Raw genomic sequence first — 20855 nt, 5'->3', positions numbered from 1 at the left:
GACTAAGAAACCATAGTATAACTTAGATTTTTCTGTTAATGAGTCAAGCACCTTAATTGTATTTTTTTTTTTTTCTTGAGAGTTTGAATTCAATTTAGTATTGAGTGCTATACATAAAGATATTCTGAATATAGCCAAAAGGAAATTAGAGAGTTTTTATTTCTGGAAACACAGAATTTAGTATAAATTCTGGAAATTCAGTCTAACGGACAATTACCAACTTTTAAATTGGCAAAATCAAATATGAGACTTCTCATTTTATAAAACTAGGTAGTAACTGCTGTTTTGAGTCTTCCCTTACCGAAATTTGATTATTACCTAATTTTTACTTTAGCTATGTGTGTAAGAGAGTGAACCAAATCTTATCTTACTTATATTTAAGAAAACTTAATTACTATATGTTAAATAATAGATGCCTTTATGTAATGACCAACACATCTCAAAATTTTGATGTTTATCATTTAAAGTACAAATAATTTTTAACCATGTCCAAATGAAAAATCAGTTAAATTAGATACTTATATATTTCTTATAGTATAAACATGATATATAATTGAAAATACTAGAACATTTTCTGATCCCCTTTTATAAAATCAGACTCCTCTGTGGCCTTTATCATGGTTTGTTGCTTGAATTTTCCTAGTTGATTAGTTAATATAGCCTTAATTGTGAAAACAAATATGTGAATAACTGTAACTTTTGAATATATGTAATATTTGAATCACCAAGTGGTATTGACAAATATAAAAATATTCTTTTCTTTGAGTTTACATTAAGTTGTAACTATTTTAAATATTATTAAAGCTTAATTGTCTCATTTCCCCCATATTTCTTCTAAATTCTATGGTTCCATTTCACTCTGTCTTATTCTGGCAGGCTTTGATCCAATGTGAACAGTTGAAGAATGAGCTGGAGAGGCAGACAGACCGACTTGAGAAAGAACTTGCATCTCAGCAAGAAAAAAGAGCCTTTGAGAAAGAGATGTTGAAAAGAGAAATAACAAAAGAAAGAGAAGACATGGACTCAAAGGTACTTAAGAGTTCAATTTGTTATCCACATTGCAGAGGAAATGTTTTTGTGATGTAGTTGATGAGTCTGCAGTCTGCAATTATTGAATGATCTTTAAATATTTAAATCTTTTAAGTATTCAAGTTGCTTATTAATTAGAGTTCATAAAATTTTTCTATTCTCAATGTATTTCTCAATAAAAGTTATATTCTCTGACCTTTCCAAAGAAAATAATTAGATTTCATCATAGGAAATTGTGAAATATACTCTAATGCTGTCATTCTGTTTGAGTCCCTCTCTGTTTGTCAGAGGAGGGCAGGTGCTCTGCAGATATCCATATTTTAGTTCAACCTTGGTTAAATTAAGGAGAGATTACCCTTTCATTTCATCCCCCCACTCCCAAATTAGACATTAAGAAGATAAAACACTTGTAAGAAACCAAGTAGTCAAAAAAAGTGATGATATGCTTTGTATAAAATAGGTTCTAACAAATTACAAATTACAAAAAAATGAGATGGTTGGATAGCATCACCAACTCGATGGACATGAATTTGAGCAAGCTCTGGGAGTTCACAATGGACAGGGAAGCCTGGCGTGCTGCAGTCCACGGGGTCGCAAAGAGTCAGACACGATTGAGTGACTGAAATGAACTAAACTGAACAAATTACATGATGAATAAGTGGAAGAGGGAAATTAGAGGCAAAAGGAACAGATAATATGAGATGGGCAGTGTTTGAAAAACAGTAACAAACTGGAATATAGAGTTTAGTGGAATCTAGTTTTAAAATTGCCATTGATTGCTATAGTAGAGCAAAACTGAGCAAGATGTGGTCCTTGAAGTAACCCAAACAGTGGTTACATGTTCTGTTTGTTCAAAGCAGCCTCACAGCTTATACTGTAAGTTCTGTCTTATAATATTCCAATATTTGAAAATTAACTTATTCAGCAAATATCTACTGATTATCTGCTGTGTGCATGGCAGTGTGTAAGCCTGAGGCTATATAAAGAGAAAAATCACAAATTCTGCCCAGTGAGTTTTAAGTCATACAGGTATGTGAGGCAATGTAAACTCCCTTGTTTTCTTATCCTTTTTTAAAAGAATTGTGCCTGTCAAAACTTAAAGGTCAGTCTAACTGTCTACCTTCTATGACTTGGGTTGATGATCTCAGCTGGTGAAGAAAAATGCTACCATCTTGCAGATGACACCACCATACCCTTATGGTCTTTGGTGTCCGTGGTTCTTTCGGTGCTTTCTAGCAGTCCTCCTATACATTCCCCTCTCTCCTGTTCATTCAGGGATTCAACAGATACTAACTGGAGGTCCTGGGAATGTCATCATCACAGGACCAATGCACTCCCCCCATGGAGTTTATAGACTAGTGGGAGAGGTAGACATTAAGCACATACTTCCACAAATGAGTTTTTACCACTGCGATAAAAGCATGAAGATACAGTATAGAGTTACCATGAAAATGCATAACAGGCAAATATGACTTAGTCTGCACAGTCATGAAAGATTTTCCTAAGCATGAGATTTTACAAGTGAGACTCAAAGCAGTTGAGTAGGAGTGGTCAGGGGAAGAGTTGAGAGGAAGTTTCAGACCCAGAGAAACAATACTCCCAAGGCTCGGAAGCTACAAAGCATAATCCTTTTGGGAATTTAGAGAGAGTTTAGGTGACTGGAGCATAGGCAGTAAGAGACAGATAATGGAAGATGAGTTTGGAGAAATATACAGGGACCAAATCATGAATGGTCATAAAATCCATGTGAAAGATTTTAAATGTTATCCAAAAAGTGATGGTAAACCATTAAAGAATTGATGCTTCCAAATTGTGGTGCTGAAGAAGACTCTCCAGAGTCCCGTGGACAGAAAGGAGATCAAACCAGTCAATCCTAAAGGAAATCAACCCTGAATATTCATTGGAAGGGCTGATGCTAAAGCTGAAGCTCCAATACTCTGGCCACCTGATATAAAGAGCTGACTCATTGGAAAAGACTCCGAAGCTGGGAAGGATTGAGGGCAGGGGGAGAAGTGGGAGACAGAGGATGAGATGGTTGGATGGCATCACCGACTCAATGGACATGAGCTTGAGCAAGCTTTGGGAGATAGTGAAAGACAAGGAAACCTGGCATGCTGCAGCCATGGAGTCGCAAAGTGTCAGACATGACTTAGCAACTGAATAACACAACAAACCATTGAATGGCTTTAAATTGGGCAGTGTCATGATGTCATTTATATTTGAGAAAAATCATCTGTCCATAGATTTGAAGGGGGACCAGAATAAACCTCTTAGACCAAGTGGGAAGTAATTACAGTAGTCCAGGTGGGAAATGATGGTATCTAAGACCCATTTTTCAAGGACTATTTCAAATCACTTTAATTCTTCTCAGGTTCTCTACCATACTACCTTTCCCCTCATTCTCAGCAGAGAGCCTCTACTTACCTAACAAAGAAAGTTGATGCCATTAGATGGTAACCACTTCAACTTTTTATTTTTCCCCTCACTTCTGCCTAAAGTAAAATTTTACCTGCACTGCAACCCTGTCAGATGGGAGTGACTTCATCCTTTCCTCTTGCTCTGGATCCCATGCCCCTTAACCACCTCAGGGACCTGTTTCCATTTGTTCCCCACTCTCTTCTGAATCTTCAGCCTTTACTTCACTATAGCCTTTTCCTTATCATCAGGAAAATAGTCTCTTTCTTCTAATCCAGTCATTCTCAATCTTCGCTACGTAGAGGTTCCAAAACTCTCATTCACCCAGGCTGAATCCCAAATGAATTATGGGAGAATAGCTGAGGGTAGGATCCAGGTGTCAGTATTTTAAAAAATTGTCCAGGTGATTCCAGTGTGCAGCCAAGGCTGGAAAGCACCTTACTAATTCCATATCCCTCCTTACTCTTTCCTTTAATAGTCAAATTTCTTGAAAGATTTGTCCATACATATTGTCTTTTGGGGGCTTCCTCTATGGCTTAGTGGTAAAGAACCCACCTGCCAGTGCAGGAGACACAGGACATGCAGGTTTGATCCCTGGGTCAGGAAGATCTCCTGGAGTAGGAAATGGCAACCCACTCCAGTATTCTTGCCTGGAAAATCCCATGAACAGAGGATCCTGGTGGACTACAGTTCAGGGGGATGCAAAGAGTAGGACACGATTGAGCATGCATTGCCTTTTTCTCACCACTCAACAGCCCACTGCATTTCAGCTTCTGTGCCCATAGTCAATGAAATTACCATTGCTATGTTCACTGGAGACCTCATAATGCTATTTTTCATGAATATTTTTTCATTCTTATTCTCTTTAAAAGTTTCTCTTTCTTTGATTTCTTTGAATCAGTGTTCTTGATTTGAGAAAATGATGTGTGCCTTTTAGGTTAGTCTGAGTTTAAGGTGCCTTTGAGGTAATGAAAGAGACACATCCAGAAAGCACCTTGATAAGAGGTTCTAGAGTTTAGCAGAGAGCTTTAGACTTAGGTGTCTCTAGTACTACTGTGGCTTAAAATTTTTTTTTTAATTTATTTACTTACTATTTTGGTTGTGCTGGATCTTCGTTACTGTACTGTAGCACTACTGTGGCTTTAATTTCATATACATTGTGCATGAGTGCATGCTCAGTCATGTCCAACTCTTTGCAACCCCATGGACTGTAGTCCACCAGGCGCCTCTGTTCATAAGATTTTTCCAAGCATGAATACTGGAGTGGGTTGCCATTTCCTTCTCCAGGGGATCTTCCTGACCCGAGGCTTGAACCTGTCTCTCCTGTATTGGCAGATGGATTCTTTTACCACTGAGCCACCTGGGAAGCCCCATATATATGGTATTGATTCCTAAATCTTTAGCTCTCTAGTGAGCTCCCAAACCAGCTTCACTTCCTACCTTCCCTTTCATAGTAGAACTACTGCTCATTCATCCAGTTCCCCAACTCAGAAATCTTGCTGTCATCCTTGTCTTCTCCTTCTCCCTCACCCTGTACATCATTAAGTTACCCAGTTCTAGAGATTCAGACCCCTACCAATGTTGCCCTGTCTCTCCATCCCACTGCTCTCCATATCTTACCCTTGGATGATTCCTACAGCCCCATGTGGTCTCCTTGCTTCCAGTCTCACCTCCTTCTCATCTGTTCTCTTACTCAAAGATCCAAGGATGCTCTTTCTAAAATGAATCCATCAATAAGTGAGTCTCTTTCTTTAAAATCCTTTCATGTCTCTCTTTAATCCCATGGATAAAATTTAAGCTGTCTCTCTCTTTTTTTTAAATTAATTTATGTATTTTAATTGGAGGCTAATTACTTTAAAATATTGTAGTGGTTTTTGCCATACATTGACATGAATCAGCCATGGGTGTACATGTGTTCCCCATCCTGAACCCCCCTTCCCCTTCCCTCCCCATGCTATCCCTCTGGGTCATCCCAGTACACCAGCCCTGAGCACCCTGTCGCATGCATTGAACCTGGACTGGAGATCTGTTTCACATATGATAATGTACATGTTTTAATGCTATTCTCTCACAGAGAGAGAGAATAGCTAACCTCGCCTTCTCCCACAGAGTCCAAAAGACTGTTCTTTACCTCTGTGTCTCTTTTGTTGTCTCGCATATAGGGTCATCATTACCATCTTTCTAAATTCCATATATATGCGTTAGTAGACTGTATTGGTGTTTTTCTTTCTGACTTACTTCACTCTGTATAATAGGCTCTAGTTTCATCCACCTCATTAGAACTGATTCAAATACATTCTATTTAATGGCTGAGTAATATTCCATTGTGTATATGTACCACAGCTTTCTTATCTATTCGTCTGCCAATGGACATCTAGATTGCTTTCATGTCCTGGCTATTGTAAACAGTGCTGCGAGGAACATTGGGGTACACATGTCTCTTTCAGTTCGGTTTCCTCGGTGTGTATGCCCATCAGTGGGATTGCTGGGTCGTATGGCAGTTCTATTTACATTTTTTAAAGGAATTTCCACACTGTTCTCCATAGTGGCTGTACTAGTTTGCATTCCCACCAATAGTGTAAGAGGATTCCCTTTTCTCCACACCCTCTCCAGTATTTATTGTTTGTAGACTTTTTGATAGCAGCCATTCTGACTGGCGTGAGATGGTACCTCATTGTGGTTTTGATTTGCATTTCTCTGATAATGAGTGGTGTTGAGCATCTTTTCATGTGTTTGTTGGCCATGTGTGTGTCTTCTTTGGAGAAATTTCTGTTTAGTTCTTTGGCCCATATTTTGGTTGGGTCATTTATTTTTCTGGAATTGAGCTGCAAGAGCTGCTTGTATATTTTTTAGATTAATTCTTTGTCAGTTGCTTCGTTTGCTATTATTTTCTCCCATTTTGAAGGCTGTCTTTTCATCTTGCTTATAGTTTCCTTCATTGTGCAAAAGCTTTTAAGTTTAATTAGGTCCCATTTGTTTATTTTTGCTTTTATTTCCACTACTCTGGGAGATGGGTCATAGAGGATCCTGCTGTGATGTATGTCAGAGAGTGTTTTGCCTATGTTTTCCTCTAGGAGTTTTATAGTTTCTGGTCTTACATTTAGATCTTTAATCCATTTTGAGTTTATTTTTCTGTATGGTGTTAGAAAGTATTCTAGTTTCATTCTTTACAGGTCGTTGACCAGTTTTCCCAGCACCACTTGTTAAAGAGATTGTCTTTTCTCCATTGTATATTCTTGCCTCCTTTGTCAAAGATAAGGTGTCCATAGGTGTGTGGATTTATCTCTGGGCTTTCTATTTTGTTCCATTGATCTATATTTCTGTCTTTGTGCCAGAACCATACTGCCTTGATGACTGTAGCTTTGTAGAATAGCCTGAAGTCAGCGGGTTGATTCCTCCAGTTCCATTCTTCTTTCTCGAGATTGCTTTGGCTATTCGAGGTTTTTTTTTATATTTCCATACAAATTGGGAAATTATTTGTTCTAGTTCTCTGAAAAATACCGTTAGTAGCTTGATAGGGATTGCATTGAATCTATAGATTGCTTTGGGTAGTATACTCATTTTCACTATATTGATTCTTCCAATCCATGAACATGGTATATTTCTCCATCTATTTGTGTCATCATTGATTTCTTTTATCAGTGTTTTATAGTTTTCTATATATAGGTCTTTTGTTTCTTTAGGTATATTTATTCCTAAGTATTTTATTCTTTTTATTGCAATGATGAATGGAATTGTTTCCTTAATTTCTCTTTCTGTTTTCTCATTGTTAGTGTGTAGGAATGCAAGGGATTTCTATGTGTTAATTTTATATCCTGCAACTTTACAATATTCACTGATTAGCTCTAGTAATTTTCTGGTGGAGTCTTTAGGGTTTTCTATGTAGAGGATCATGTCATCTGCAAACAGTGAGAGTTTTATTTCTTATTTTCCAATCTGGATTCCTTTTATTTCTTTTTCTTCTCTGATTGCTGTGGCTAAAACTTCCAAAACTATGTTGAATAGCAGTGGTGAGAGTGGGCACCCTTGTCCTGTTCCTGATTTTAGGGGAAATGCTTTCAATTTTTCACCATCGAGGATACTGTTTGCTGTGGTTTATCATATATGGCTTTTGTTATGTTGAGGTATGTTCCCTCTGTGGCTGCTTTCTGGAGGGTTTTTATCATAAATGGATGTTGAATTTTGTCAAAGGCTTTCTCTGCATCTATTGAGATAATCATATGGTTTTAATCTTCCAATTTGTTAATGTGGTGTATCACATTGATCGATTTGTGGATATTAAAGAATCCTTGTATCCATGGGATAAAGCATGGTCATGATGTATGATCTTTTTAATATGTTGTTGGATTCTGTTTGTTAGAATTTTGTTAAAGATTTTTGCATCTATGTTCATCAATGATATTGGCCTGTAGTTTTCTTTTTTTGTGGCATCTTTTTAAGCTTTTTCACTGTAACATAAAGATTGTACATTTTTCCTCCTCTCTTTGTTTCTTCAGTCTCATCTCCCTTCTCTTTTCTTTCTTACATTACCACCATTATGACCTACTTGCACTTTCTCAAATGTGCAAACTTGCCAGTCTGCCATACCAATTTTTCATTTCAGGATTTTGCAGGGCCTTGCCCCTCCTCTTCCATCCCTGTACCCCTCACCCACCATTGCCTAGAGGACTCTTCCTCCAGCCTCTCTGACTGATGGTTTAGAGTTCTTGACACCATATCTTCTCATAGTCTCCCAATGATGAATTTTTGGGAGACCCTCCTATAGGCTTCTATAACTCAATTTATTGCAAAATCTTATTGAATTATTTCCCCTAATTTACTATGATTCCCCTGCATGTATGGTTTGTTAACATCCTAATTGCTTGGCACATTCCTCCCACATAAAATGTGCTCAATATGTATTTATTGAATGAATACAAGGGGAATACAAGTGGAAGAAAGAAGGCCCCAGGCCATTGGAAAGGCATGCGTGCATGCCTGCTCAGTTGTGTCCAACTCTTTGTGACCCTATGGACAGAGTAGCCCTCCAGGCTTCTCTGTCCATAGGATTTCCCAGGCAAGTACACTAGAATGGGTTGCCATTTTCCTCTCCTGGAAAGGTATAACTAAAATGCTAAGAGTTCAGAGGATCAGAACAGATTTCTGTTTGCAAGAGATCATGGAAAACTTTGTGGAGAAGATGGCATTTTAACTGAGTGTCAAAAAAAAAAAAAAAACAGGCAGGATTTAGAAATGCAGTATAAGGGGGAGATATACCAATGTGAGTAAAGTGTGGAAGGTAAAGTTGTGAGATGAGCTTGTGTGAGAGAAAGAATGGCATCAAGAACAAAGATCAGCCACTAATTATGCCTAGGAGACTTTTTTCCTGAGTTGTTTAGTGGCAACTTTTGCTTTGCTGAGTACTTTTACTATGTAAAATTATGTTGATGAGAATTCCTGATAAGAAGAAATGAAGTCTGAAATGTGCCAGGCAATATTCCAGGTGCTTTTATGTATAATTTTCTTAAAATGATAATTATTTTATGAACAAAAATGGCAACGGAAATACAGTACATTTCTGAATTTTTTTTGTCCCCATTAAGCCTTATTTGACATTTAATCTCAAGATCCTGCCCAAAATAAAGATGTATGAATAAAGAGTTGAAAGTGATCCTAACAATGAAGGCAGTACTCTCGGAGGAAATGGCAGAATCTTTGAAGTAAAAGGATTTAGTGTTGAATCCAGTTTGACCTTTTTGTGACCTTGAATGATTCAGTTAACCTCTCCAAATTTCAGAGTAGTAAATGACAGATTTGATCTACTTAAAGAATTGGTAGGATTAAATAAAATAATGTTTTGAAGTACCTAAGAAACTACCTGGCTTAGGGTGGACATTAAAAAAATTTTAAGTTTGTGGCTATTATCCTTCTCTAGTGAAAGAGTTAGCTCTATTGGGTAGCTTTCTTGGACCTTTGTGTTAGTAAAAGCTGACACATTTTATTATAAAGTCCAGCTTTATTTTTTTATTTATTAGCTTAAATGAATTTGGGAAAATTCTTAGTTTTCATTTTTTTCAACAGAAAGTTAATCCAATACATTCCTTTTCCAAGGGGATTAAAAAAGAATATTATCACACTGCCTAGCACCAGAAGTTACTTTAGTAGGAAGTCTCAACAATCACAACATTTTAAGTTCTCATGGTTAGTGTTGGAGTAAGTGTCCCTGCTTTCCTTGTGGTGGGCTTGCTTCTGAGACTTGTATATTCTTTCTCTCTTTTTATTATTTTTCTTCTTCCCTTTCTTCCTGCTGCTTTAAAATTTTCATTTATATGCAAAGCTCTAGAAGAGCAGATGCCTTCCACCTAGACAGATTTTGAATCATTCCTCCATGAACAGTTCTTGCTGTGAGTTTGCCTGTTGGCATCAGTAATGGTCTTTGGTTGCACTAAGACACTAAGTTTGTTAGTTCAATCAGTTCTTCAATCTTCTATTTATTGAATGCCCCCTGTGGTGTGTGAATTTTCTCAGTTGGTTTCTAGATAATAGCCCATTGCTAGAATCCCTAATTCTTGTACCTTTTTTTATGAGGAATGCCATTTTATACTATGTTCAATACACCCGGGACTGCTTCATTGTAGAAATTTCTATCAAGCTCTCCCATCCTGGGTGTCCTTGTCTGTTGCTTGCCCCTGTCAAAGTTTAAAGGACTTACCTGATGTCAACACCCTGGCCCTCCAACAGTGTTGCAGCTGTCTGTGTTACTTCTGCCTCTGCAACAGATGTGGATGGAGAAGTTCCTGCAGTGTAATGTTGACTTCCAGATGGTGGGCATGGGGAAAAAGAAGGTGTGTCAATAGGAGGGGAGGCTCCGAGAAGTGGGTGACAGAAGGGAGCAGACAGGTAGTGGGTAGAGGAAACAAGTGATGGGTGGCAGAGGGAGGGAATCATATGGAAAGTGCACGATTTGTCACATGCTATAGCAACTGACTCGGAATTTACCATTAGCAAAATAAATATCTGCACATTTACTTCAAAAAAGCCACACAATGTTAATACATTTGCCATAAGATTCACATAAATAATACATGAATTTTTTAGTAGCTGGTAATTAAAGTTTGTTGTTATTGTAAGGTTCCAGGAAAGCTATAATTACATATTCATAATATGCTTACTCATGCACTTGAATTTTTAAATAAAGGAAATTTAGTTAGTATTTTTGATTTGTTACAGTTAACTTCTTTTGACCTTTAATTTTTGTTTCAGAGTATAATCTGCATAATGATAGTCCATAGCTTGGTATTAATAAAAGAAATTTTACATGCAATTTAGGTATGTGGCCAATTTCTTGATGATAAATGTACAATTCTCACAATCCCTAGACAAGTTAAATAATACCTCTACTGTCTAAATTAGAAAATTGCTACCTGGGCTCATTATTTTGGTATTTTCAATTTGAGTTAGTTGCCAAAGGCAATCTTGATTTTTATTACAAACTTTAGTTACTGATTTCTGTTGTAAAACTGAATTCACACCCATGTTAGTGTACAGTGGTAGATTTTAAATATTATGTCAAATTTGTTATCAGTTTTTGTTTTGGCTGATTAAAAATGAATAGCTGTGTTTTGATCTGGGGGCAAGGTAGCATTTCTTCATCACTTTAAAAGTGCTATACAAATGAGAAACTAATTGCCTAGAAAAATTTGCCTCACCGGAGCAGAAGTTAAAATGTAATTGCAAACTGAAAACTATGAAGGTTAAATCTAAGGTCTGGAAAGCATTTCTAACCCTTAGAAGAAAAACTAAGCACCTGCTATCATAGAGTCCCTCAGAAAAGCCATTTATTCTAATGATTCAAATTCATCAAACATTAATCATATGCCTCTTAAGGAATATGCTCTTGAGGAACTTCTAGTCTAATGAGGAAACAGACAGCAAAAATGTGATGTCTTAAGCACTATGCATGTAAATAATTTTAGTTGATAAAGAATATATCAGTAAAATTTTAAATATAGTTTAACATGGAGGATAAATTCAGCACCTTTATTCTTGTGTCTGCCTTAATACAAAATTACTAAAATACTTAGTGTTTTTAAAAAATACTATTGTATATTCTTATTGAATTTTTCAGATATTAGACATGTTTTTCTGAAGTGCTTAGAAATTCATAAACTCTGGTATTAGGGACTTAGTGTAACATATGGAAGTTTCTCAAAAACTGTCTGCTCATCAATTCTATTTTTAATATTTAAAAAGCATGGTGGGGCTTCCCTGGTGATCCAGTGGCTAAGACTCTGGTGTTCCCCATACAGGAGGCCAGGGTTCCATCCCTGATCCGGTAAATAGATGCCACATGCTGCAACCAAAGATTCAGCATGCGGCAACTAAGACCTGGGGCAGCCAAATAAATAAATACGTACATACATATCTTTTAAAAATAAAAAACATGGGGACTCTAATTAACAGTACTGCATTGTATACTTGAAAGTTGCTAAGAGAATAAATCTTAAAAGTTTAGGGGAAAAAAGTAATTATTATGAGGTGATAGTCAAGGGAGATTGATGAATTGAGAATGCAGAGTCATGGAGATACCCCATCCACAGAGAAATGACTTAGAGAGTCCAGTGGCCATGCTGAGACTCTGTTAACTCAAGATGTTTTAAATATTTATTTTGTCAAATGACATTATCATTTAGGACTTTTATTTCTTGTTATAGATGTTGACCCTATCTCAGAATATTGCCCAACTGGAGGCTGAGGTGGAAAAGGTTACAAGAGAGAAGATTTCAGCTGTTCATCAACTCGAGGAAATTCAAAACCAGCTTGCTTCCCGGGAAATGGATGTCACAAAGGTACAAAGAAAGATTTTAGTTTACTAATTATGTAAATGTTTTCTTTGAAAATATTTTCCTAGTCTGTAAATCTCAGAAAGAAGTCTGGAGTAGAAAAATTTTTTTTGTTTCGAGATAGTAAAGATCCACATAATGGTCATCAGCAAGCATTTATTTATTATCATCAGGCCCTTTGCTAGGTTTTACAAATACGAAGATGGATTAGACACAATGTCCTCAAAGAATTTAAGGGTTAAGTTGTTTAGACAAACTTGTAAATAGGCAAATTTTATTACTTTAATTATTAAATATTTGATAAAACTTGTATTTCTAAATTAGTCAATTAGGGGTAATTTTTTCCCCAGAGATGGTATAAGTTTGGTCTTCTCAATAATACTAAAAGACATACATTTATTTACAACATAAAGGTGTGCTTAACATAAAAAAATTCTCCACCTCTCATTCCTTTCAGACCTGTTCTTTAAAATCAAGATTCTAATACTACAACTTCTTATTCTATTGGCCCTTAAATTTATACTTTACACTGTGCTATCACAATGTCTGCGCTATGGGCATCCACAAGCTTGCGAACCAGGAGCTGAAATGTTTAATGGTCATAAGTGGCTAAGGTACATGTTTAAGAAACACTAGAGGTCTATGTAGACTTCAGTAATCATTGGTTTAAGACAAAATAACTCAATAGGGATATGCATGATGTAATAAATTAAATCAATTTGTGTTTCATCAATACATACCAGATAATTTTGTTAAAATGCATACTCATTTCATATTGTATTTTATTTCTCAACATATTTTCCCAAATTTTGACACATTTTTAATGCCATTATTGCTTTGTAACTCAGTAATTTGAATTATCTTTAATATATATTAGAAAAGGAAGCCTAATTTTTATTTTTTTCCCTTGAGTTTATATAGTTCTTCATTTGCTTTCTAAAATCCCAGCTAGTTCATGCAGAAGCTTAAAATATCATATTTGCCAGTATGATTGATGTGTTTGTGTGGAAGTAGGGGGTAGAAGTAAGGGAATTGGTGCAGAGGGATAGAAATGGTTGACCTGGATAATAGGTGAGAGCTACATGAGGATTTTTAGTTCATCATAAGGAGAGAACTTTCTGTTGAAATATGGACAGTAAAGAGTGATTACTCTGTCTTTAGAACTGTTCAAAAGGACTCAAACATCAGGGGAGTGCCTTGTGATTGCTTCCAACACTGGGATAATATAATCCTAGTTAAATTTAATTTGTTGATTTATTTTAGATGAAACTTAAGTGTCACAAATAAATTTAACAAATGCATTTTAAACTGAAATTAGTGAGGCAGGAAAACTTTAAAAATAAACTTAAGGGATACAATTATTTTAAATAGGACTTAATGCTTAGATAGTTATTGTATATGATAATTTTGTACTGATATTGAGTTTTAAGCACCGTGGCTCTGTAGTTGTTACGTGTTGGTATTGTAATTTGGATTTTTAAATTGTATTCTTATATGTAAATCAAATAGATTGAAATTTGTGGGCTCCTCTCATGTTTTTCTGTAGTTCTTAGTTTTTAAATTTTACTTAGCTTTGACTAATAATTTTTTGTGCATTACTAATATTTTTGAAATTGAAAGGACCAACTGTCACATATTGAAGATATCTGAATTTCAAATACAGTTTTTAGTAATTTTATTCATTTTTAAAAAACTTTTTGAGGGTCACTGGGGAGAAACTTAGTTTTTCTTCTATCCTGTCACTGTAATTTTCAAACACAGACTAGTTTAGTCTTAAGGTATTTTTTATTTGAACGTAGGAAATGCATATAGATTTTACAAGATTCTAAAACTTCAATAATGATGAAACTAATTTCTAAAATTCTAATAATCACTTTGGAGACCTACCAAAATTAAAAAGTTTCAGGTGGAAATAGTCATTGGATGATACCTAATTTTTAAAATCTCATATTTTTAACTTAGAAACTGACTTAGCAGACATGTATTATTTGATCTCCCTACAAGTTCTCAGTTGTCTCAGAAGTTTGTAACTTCTTTATTTAGATTTGTCTGCTAGTTGCATTTTCCAAATGTATTTATCTGTACGGAGATGCCCTGGATTGAAAGAATATGTAAAGGATGATATATAATTTTTATATCTACTTGTGTTTATTATTTAATACTGTATTAAAATAATTTCACTTACATGTATATTTTCCTTTTATGTTAAACACCATAGTTATTTTAAAAGCAGAGTGGACTTAGTTGCAGTCTATGATTTTTAATTTTCTTAACTTAAATACATAGTATTCTGCATGGTAAGACTGACATTATCTACAAAGCCTACAGTAAATACTAGCTGGGTTCTACTCTATACCTAAATATTAATAATATAGTCTATTAACAGAGAGAAGAATTCCTTTATTAATCTCCTTAAATAAAAGCCTAACTGATAAAGAGTTTCAAGGTAAGTTTTTAATATAGAGTGTATCTTTAACCATGACAATTTGAATGAATAATAACATAGCTTAATATTTTAATTAATAAGTTTACCTATTTAAAAGTGAGATGATAGTGCATTTTAGATGATAATATGCAATTGAAGCTCTTATTTTACATGAACAATTCTTGTGTATATTACTAGAGTTCCCTGGTTATGCTTTGCTTTATCTGTAATTTGAAATTGCAAGACTCAATAATATCTGGTATTGCCTCCACATCTTGGCAATATATTGAATATGCAAATAGAAAATGCCATTCTTAGAAAACTTCTGTTGTATTTATTCATATGACCTCTAGGGGGCACCAAAAGATCTGATTGCAGGCATTGCCTAGTAGATTCCAGTAGCTATTGATCTAGTTTTTGTAATCTAACAGGTGTGTGAAGAAATGCGCTATCAATTGAATAAAACCAAAATGGAGAAGGATGAGGCCGAAAAGGAGCACAGAGAGTACAGAACAAAAACTAAAAGGGATCTTGACATTAAAGATCAGGTAAGATTTGATACAAATGTAGTACCTGCAGCAATTAAAGACATAACTAATGGTTTTTTTCTGAAATTTTTGTGATTTTATTCCTGTCATTTATTTCTATTATATTCTTTCTAATTAATGGAATGATCCAATTTATACTATTAAAAGAATTTCATATACAGTTGCCTAAAATTATCACCTTTCACATGAAGTTGTGAGAATACAACTGCATGCATATGAAATTCCAATGTGACAGGTCATAAATATACATTTGGATATATGTATCTATTACTTAAAAAAGTAAAAAAAAAAAAGTTCTAATGCACATTTTGAACCTAAAATATATGTAAAGTTCTTGAAAAATGCCAACTTGAATCCAATTTTAAGTGAAAAAGTTTAAAATTTGTGAGATGAGATGAGTTGATATGTAAACATGTCAATCAAATTGATTGTTGGCAGAGTGGAACCAGTTTTAACTAAGACTATCATGAATACGTTTGTTCAGGAAACCTAAATACAGTAAAACTGGAAATGTTGGGGAAAAAATGTTACTTATTTCAATTTAAGTTTGAACAGATGTTTTACATTATATCTTTGTTGCGATCATGTAGATACTTCAATTTTAATTGACAACATGGATGAAGTTTTTAGCGAGGCAGTTCCAAATATACTGACTTCTGATTTTCTTAGTTTTGTGTGACAGAACACTGAAAGCTTTCATTCTTTATATTCAGTGAAAGCAGGTTGATAACTCTATTCAATTAAAATAAGACTGAATTCTCATTGTCATTATTTTAAAGAAATCACTATGGTTTAAAAGGGGGTAGCCCAAAGTAAATTTTTTGAAATATATTCTAGTTCAACATTTTTTACCAAATTTTCCAACATATTTGCTTTTCAACCCAATCGGCTCTCTATGCAAATAATGCAAAGACAATTGGGAAAAGTATTGAAAATGAAAGTGATAATTAAATTTAGTACAAAAAGTTTTTCAAGTGGTGGCTGAAATTCCTGGTACTGAAATAAAATCCAAACAGCCAAAATCAAATTCTGCTTTTGCACCATGACATTCATAGTGTTATAATGAGTTTTAAATTTTCAGAAGAATTTTCATTATTAACAAATAATGTACCTTTCATTATGTTCAAATAATGACACTATTTTATTCTATCCAGTTGGGGGCGTGCCTGATAGTGGAATTAAAAATCCTTTATATCAGAAACTGAAGGTCTAGTATTACCAACCAACATGGAACTTTCCTTTTCCGATGTATCATAGCTTTTAAAAAAAGGTATCATATTGTCATGCTCCCTAGCATTATTATATACCTTTCCTGTTATTCTGTAGCATCTGCTAGCATAACATTTTAGACTAACTGAAATAAGGTAGAGTCTCCAAGCTATTTAAAAATTGCATTTTAATGTTCTACAGAGAAAAAATACTATAGGAGCAATAAGATTATAATATCTCTTATAAATGAATAACACATGCAGAAGTATTTGTAATATTTGTCTTTTCTCACTCTGTCTCATTTTAATTAACTACTAATGATGTGGAGGCTAAATTCTGCAGGATTTTTAAAAGGAGCAGTTTTCATTTGTAAATATTACTTGCTAAATAGTGAACCATGAACAGTTTTTATAATGATTTCAATGTTATTTTTAGATAGAGGTATGCCTTTTTAGGATGTCAGAGTTAGGAATAAAATCTCCTAATAGTTTTCCAAGATGTTTGTAATGTGATGTGCATACTATTTTTTTCTTGGACAGAATTTGAGGAAATCTTATAGGTACTCTGTGTAACTATTCTGAATTGAACAGACAGTTGCAAAACAAGAAAGTAGTGGTGTCTCCTTCCATGGATGACCTGGAGTAGCAAAGCAGCGATTCTTCTTTGGTCTTTCAGCCATGACCTGACCTTCTGTCTTTAGGAGTGAAGAGCTACTTTGCTTGGCCACCATCTGTACTCAGGAGAGAAATTTACATTTAACTTTTAAAAGCTGAGCTGTTGAACATATATCTGAAATACCTATAATATAAAGCAATTTAAGGTTTAAAGTGTTACATATCATGCAATTCAGAATAACAGGAAGGCTATCTCTATGTTTACAAACAAGATGTTCCTTGTAATATGGTCCTTTTATTTATATTTTTGTTAATCTGGCCTCTTGATACATTTTTAAAGTAGGTGGGAAACTGTCAGATTGGAATGTGGTGAGAACAAGAGCTTTTTTGATGTATACAAAATAGGGCAAATGGTCGAGCACCAAAATCATTTTCCTTGTGACCCAAGCCTTGACTCTGGCATAATTAGAAGGGAAGGTTAGGAGAGTAACAATGACAATCTCTTCCTCCCATTTTCTCCTGTTCTCTTTTTTTATTGTGTCAGGAACTGATGGGCAGATTATCCTTCCCATCAACTAACTCCTTTGTATCTCTTCAGTTAGAGCTCCTGCCAGCCTCAGAGGATGCTTCTAGCACCAAAAAAAAAAAAAAAAAAGGACATTTGGTATGTAGAAGAACGAAAAATCTGTGCCCTGATTTTTTATTAGAAACTTTTTATAGGCAACAGTTAGACACATACACACACTCCACTATGGGGATTTTAAAATATTTGTGAAGATAAAGAGACTATTACAATGAAATCCCACATCTCCATCATGCAGGTTCCTCATTTTGCAGTTCTGTTCCCTCTACTTCACATTTTGTCTCTCCGTCTTCATTGTCATCTTCATCTTCCTTGTCATCTTTATCATCCTTTTCTTCTTCATCTTCTCTTCTTCTCCTGTCTTTTTCCCTCTCTTCTGCTTTTGAAATATGTAAAATTATGTCATTTCACCCATAATACATACTTCTGTGTACATCTATGAAGAATTTTTTCACAGCTACTATGTCATCACACCTAACAATATTAGCAGTAATTCTTTAATATCCTATAATGCACAACCCATATTCAATTTTTTCTGACCATCTCTACAATGACTGGAGTCAGCCTATTCGAATCAGGAAGATAGTTACGTTTTTGTATGTTAGAATGTTACGGTGTTATCTTCTTTAGTAGAAAATAAAGGGAAATCTTAGAAAAATTTTGCCTTTCCCTGTCTGTTGTTATCAATAAGTTTTAAGCATAATGTCTTGATAGTGCTTTATATTTGTAAGGTACTTCAAAGGAAATATGAATTAATCCTGTAGCAAACTATCTGAAGGAAATGGCTACCTTGCAGAAACCCCAATCATCATATTCTGAAAGGAGTCTGTTAGTCTTAAAATATATAATTAATTTCAGAGCCTTACATTTTAAGATTTAGGAAGGCTGCAGGAAGCCCTGGCAGCACGAAAGGTAGCTGACTCTGAAATGAATGATGCGTAAGTGAAGTTTTCTTTATTAGCTTCCATTTTGGGGGATCAGTCTCAGAGATGATTCTTTACAGCCCCTAATCTTTGATCAGGGCCTAATACAAAATGAAAATACAAAGTTCTTTGTTCCTAAAAACAGGAAAAAAGTGATGTTAAAGGGAATAAATTATGAAACATTTTCCTTTCTCCTGCAGTCGGCTTCTCTCCTCTTTCTCTCTCCCCTTCTGTCCTTTCCCTCTTCCCCCCTCCTCCTGCATGTCATTTATTTGCTGTTTAGTGCTGGACCCCCTCCAGCGTGGGATACTCATGGTGGGGACTGCAGACCCCCATAGGTGCCCCATGACTGGGTATACAGATGGGTCCATAGTTTCCAGGTTTCCCATGCCAACAGCCAAAAAACCTGTATACCATGCCCCAGTGGGGAAGAGGGACAGTCAGTCTTCATCCCAGGGTGGGTCAGCTGGGCAGCCTCCACGTGCTGGGATCAGGGTGGGCAGAGGCTCCACACTGAGTCCACTGAGTGTGCTGTAGTGCAGTCAGGCAGGAGCAGGGATCATCAACTCCATGTCCTACCCTCAGATGTCAGGGATGTACATACTCAACCCAGCCTTTCTCAGGCTCAGATCCAGGCTCCCACCAGATGTAAAGGATAATAGCAGAACTCGGGTGCATGCCTGCATGCTCAGTTGCTTCAGTTGTGTCCAACTCTTTGCGACACTATGGACTGTAGCCCGCCAGGTTCCTCAGTCCATGGGATTCTCCAGGCAAGAATGCTGGAGTGGATTGCCATGCCCTCCTCCAGGGGATCTTCCTGACCCAGGGATCGAAACCGGGTTTCCTGCATTACAGGTGGATTCTCAGCCACCAGCGAAGCCCAGCAGAACATGTTCCTCCCCCTAACACTGTTGTGACTTGGTCCCATCCAGGGTGGAGGGCAGCATGGTCCCAAGGCAGGGGCCAGGAAGAGGAAACTGAAAGGGAACAAGTGTCCAAGCCATGAGGCAGTGGAGAGACAAGACCACAGATGTGAGTGGGGCTTCCATTGGTGCCATCAGACTTCACTGATAAAACCCAGATTCCAACATAAAATCATTAAGAAGAATTTTAAGACGTTGACCACAGAGCACTAAACTGCAAGTTCAGAGCCCTTCTAAACACAGGTCCCTATATGAGCACGCTGATCACATGCCCATGAAGCCACCTTAGCTATGGGGCTAAGCAGACAGAGATTTGGTGTGCTAATGCAGGGGTCCCCAATCCCTGGGACCGGCAGTGGTCCAAGGCCTGTCGGGAACTGGCCACACAGCAAGAGGTGAGCAGTGGGCAAGTGTGGGAAGCTTCATCTGTCACTCCCTATTGGTTGCATTATCTCCGGAACCATCGCCCCACCACTTCCTTCCGTGGAAAAACCGTCTGCCACCAGCACAACACTGTAAAGCAATTTTCCTCCAATTAAAACATAAAAAATAAATTTAAAATTCGTCTTCCACAAAACTGTCCATGGTGCCAAAAAGGTTGGGGACCACCGTGCTAATGCATGTATATACATGCCTACTTACAGAGATATGAGCGTATGTTTATGCACAGGTGCTCTGTGGCTGTAGAAGAGGGCTGGCAAACTACAGCCCACAGGCAGCTCTGACCTGCAGGCAGTTGTTACAAATCAAGTTGTCATAGAGCATGGTGACCCTCGCTTGTTAATGTACTGTCTAGGGCTGCTTTCCTTCCACAAGGCAGAGTTGAGAAGCTGTGGCATAGCCCACCACACTGAAATACTTGCTCTCTGAGCCTTTACTGAAAATGCTTGCCAACCCCTGCCCTGAGGATAAAGATAAAACTTTTGTTTCCCCTGCCCTCTAGAATGTGGAGCTTTGAGACTGAAGACTCACCAATCTTGAAGTATAACGTAACAGCTTTAGAGTATTTCACAGTATAGGAAATGTGCCTGATGCCTGATCTCTTAGTCATCTAGTGGCATCAGCAGATAGGTATATGACTGGTCATTGTGTTATTGTCTGATTAGAGTCATGTGACTTAATGGCTTGGATGGGAGTACAAATATAAATACATAAATTGTTTTATAATAATAGTACAGAATGTTTAGGTTAATTTAATTTCTGTCAAAGATAAGACGTTCTTATCAGTATGGTGTAAGTTAGAACTCTGGAGTTGTGGCTAATATTGCATAGGAAGTGTTGAAGTTCAAAATTACCTGAATGGGGTAATCAAAGAAAATATTTAAGGGTAAAGCACATATACAAAAGAAAGAAATCTGCAAATT

General features: G+C 36.2%; 1 protein-coding gene across 30 annotated transcripts in view; it reads left to right on the top strand.

Moving 5' to 3' along the window:
• The window catches only part of SDCCAG8 (SHH signaling and ciliogenesis regulator SDCCAG8), a 243024-nt gene that overhangs the window by 70941 nt on the left and 151228 nt on the right, over positions 1-20855 (top strand). For all 30 annotated transcript variants that reach the window (XM_055582141.1, XM_055582140.1, XM_055582139.1 and 27 more), the window contains exons 10-12: positions 877-1029; positions 12138-12272; positions 15123-15239. In XM_055582141.1, the coding sequence (XP_055438116.1) occupies positions 877-1029; positions 12138-12272; positions 15123-15239 (405 nt within the window). The remainder of the gene's footprint in view (positions 1-876; positions 1030-12137; positions 12273-15122; positions 15240-20855) is intronic.

This window comes from Bubalus kerabau, chromosome 5, assembly GCF_029407905.1.
Source record: "Bubalus kerabau isolate K-KA32 ecotype Philippines breed swamp buffalo chromosome 5, PCC_UOA_SB_1v2, whole genome shotgun sequence".
Classification (NCBI taxonomy): Eukaryota; Metazoa; Chordata; class Mammalia; order Artiodactyla; family Bovidae; genus Bubalus; species Bubalus kerabau.
Note: the sequence above shows the minus strand (reverse complement) of the source record. Positions and strands in the feature narration are given on the sequence as shown.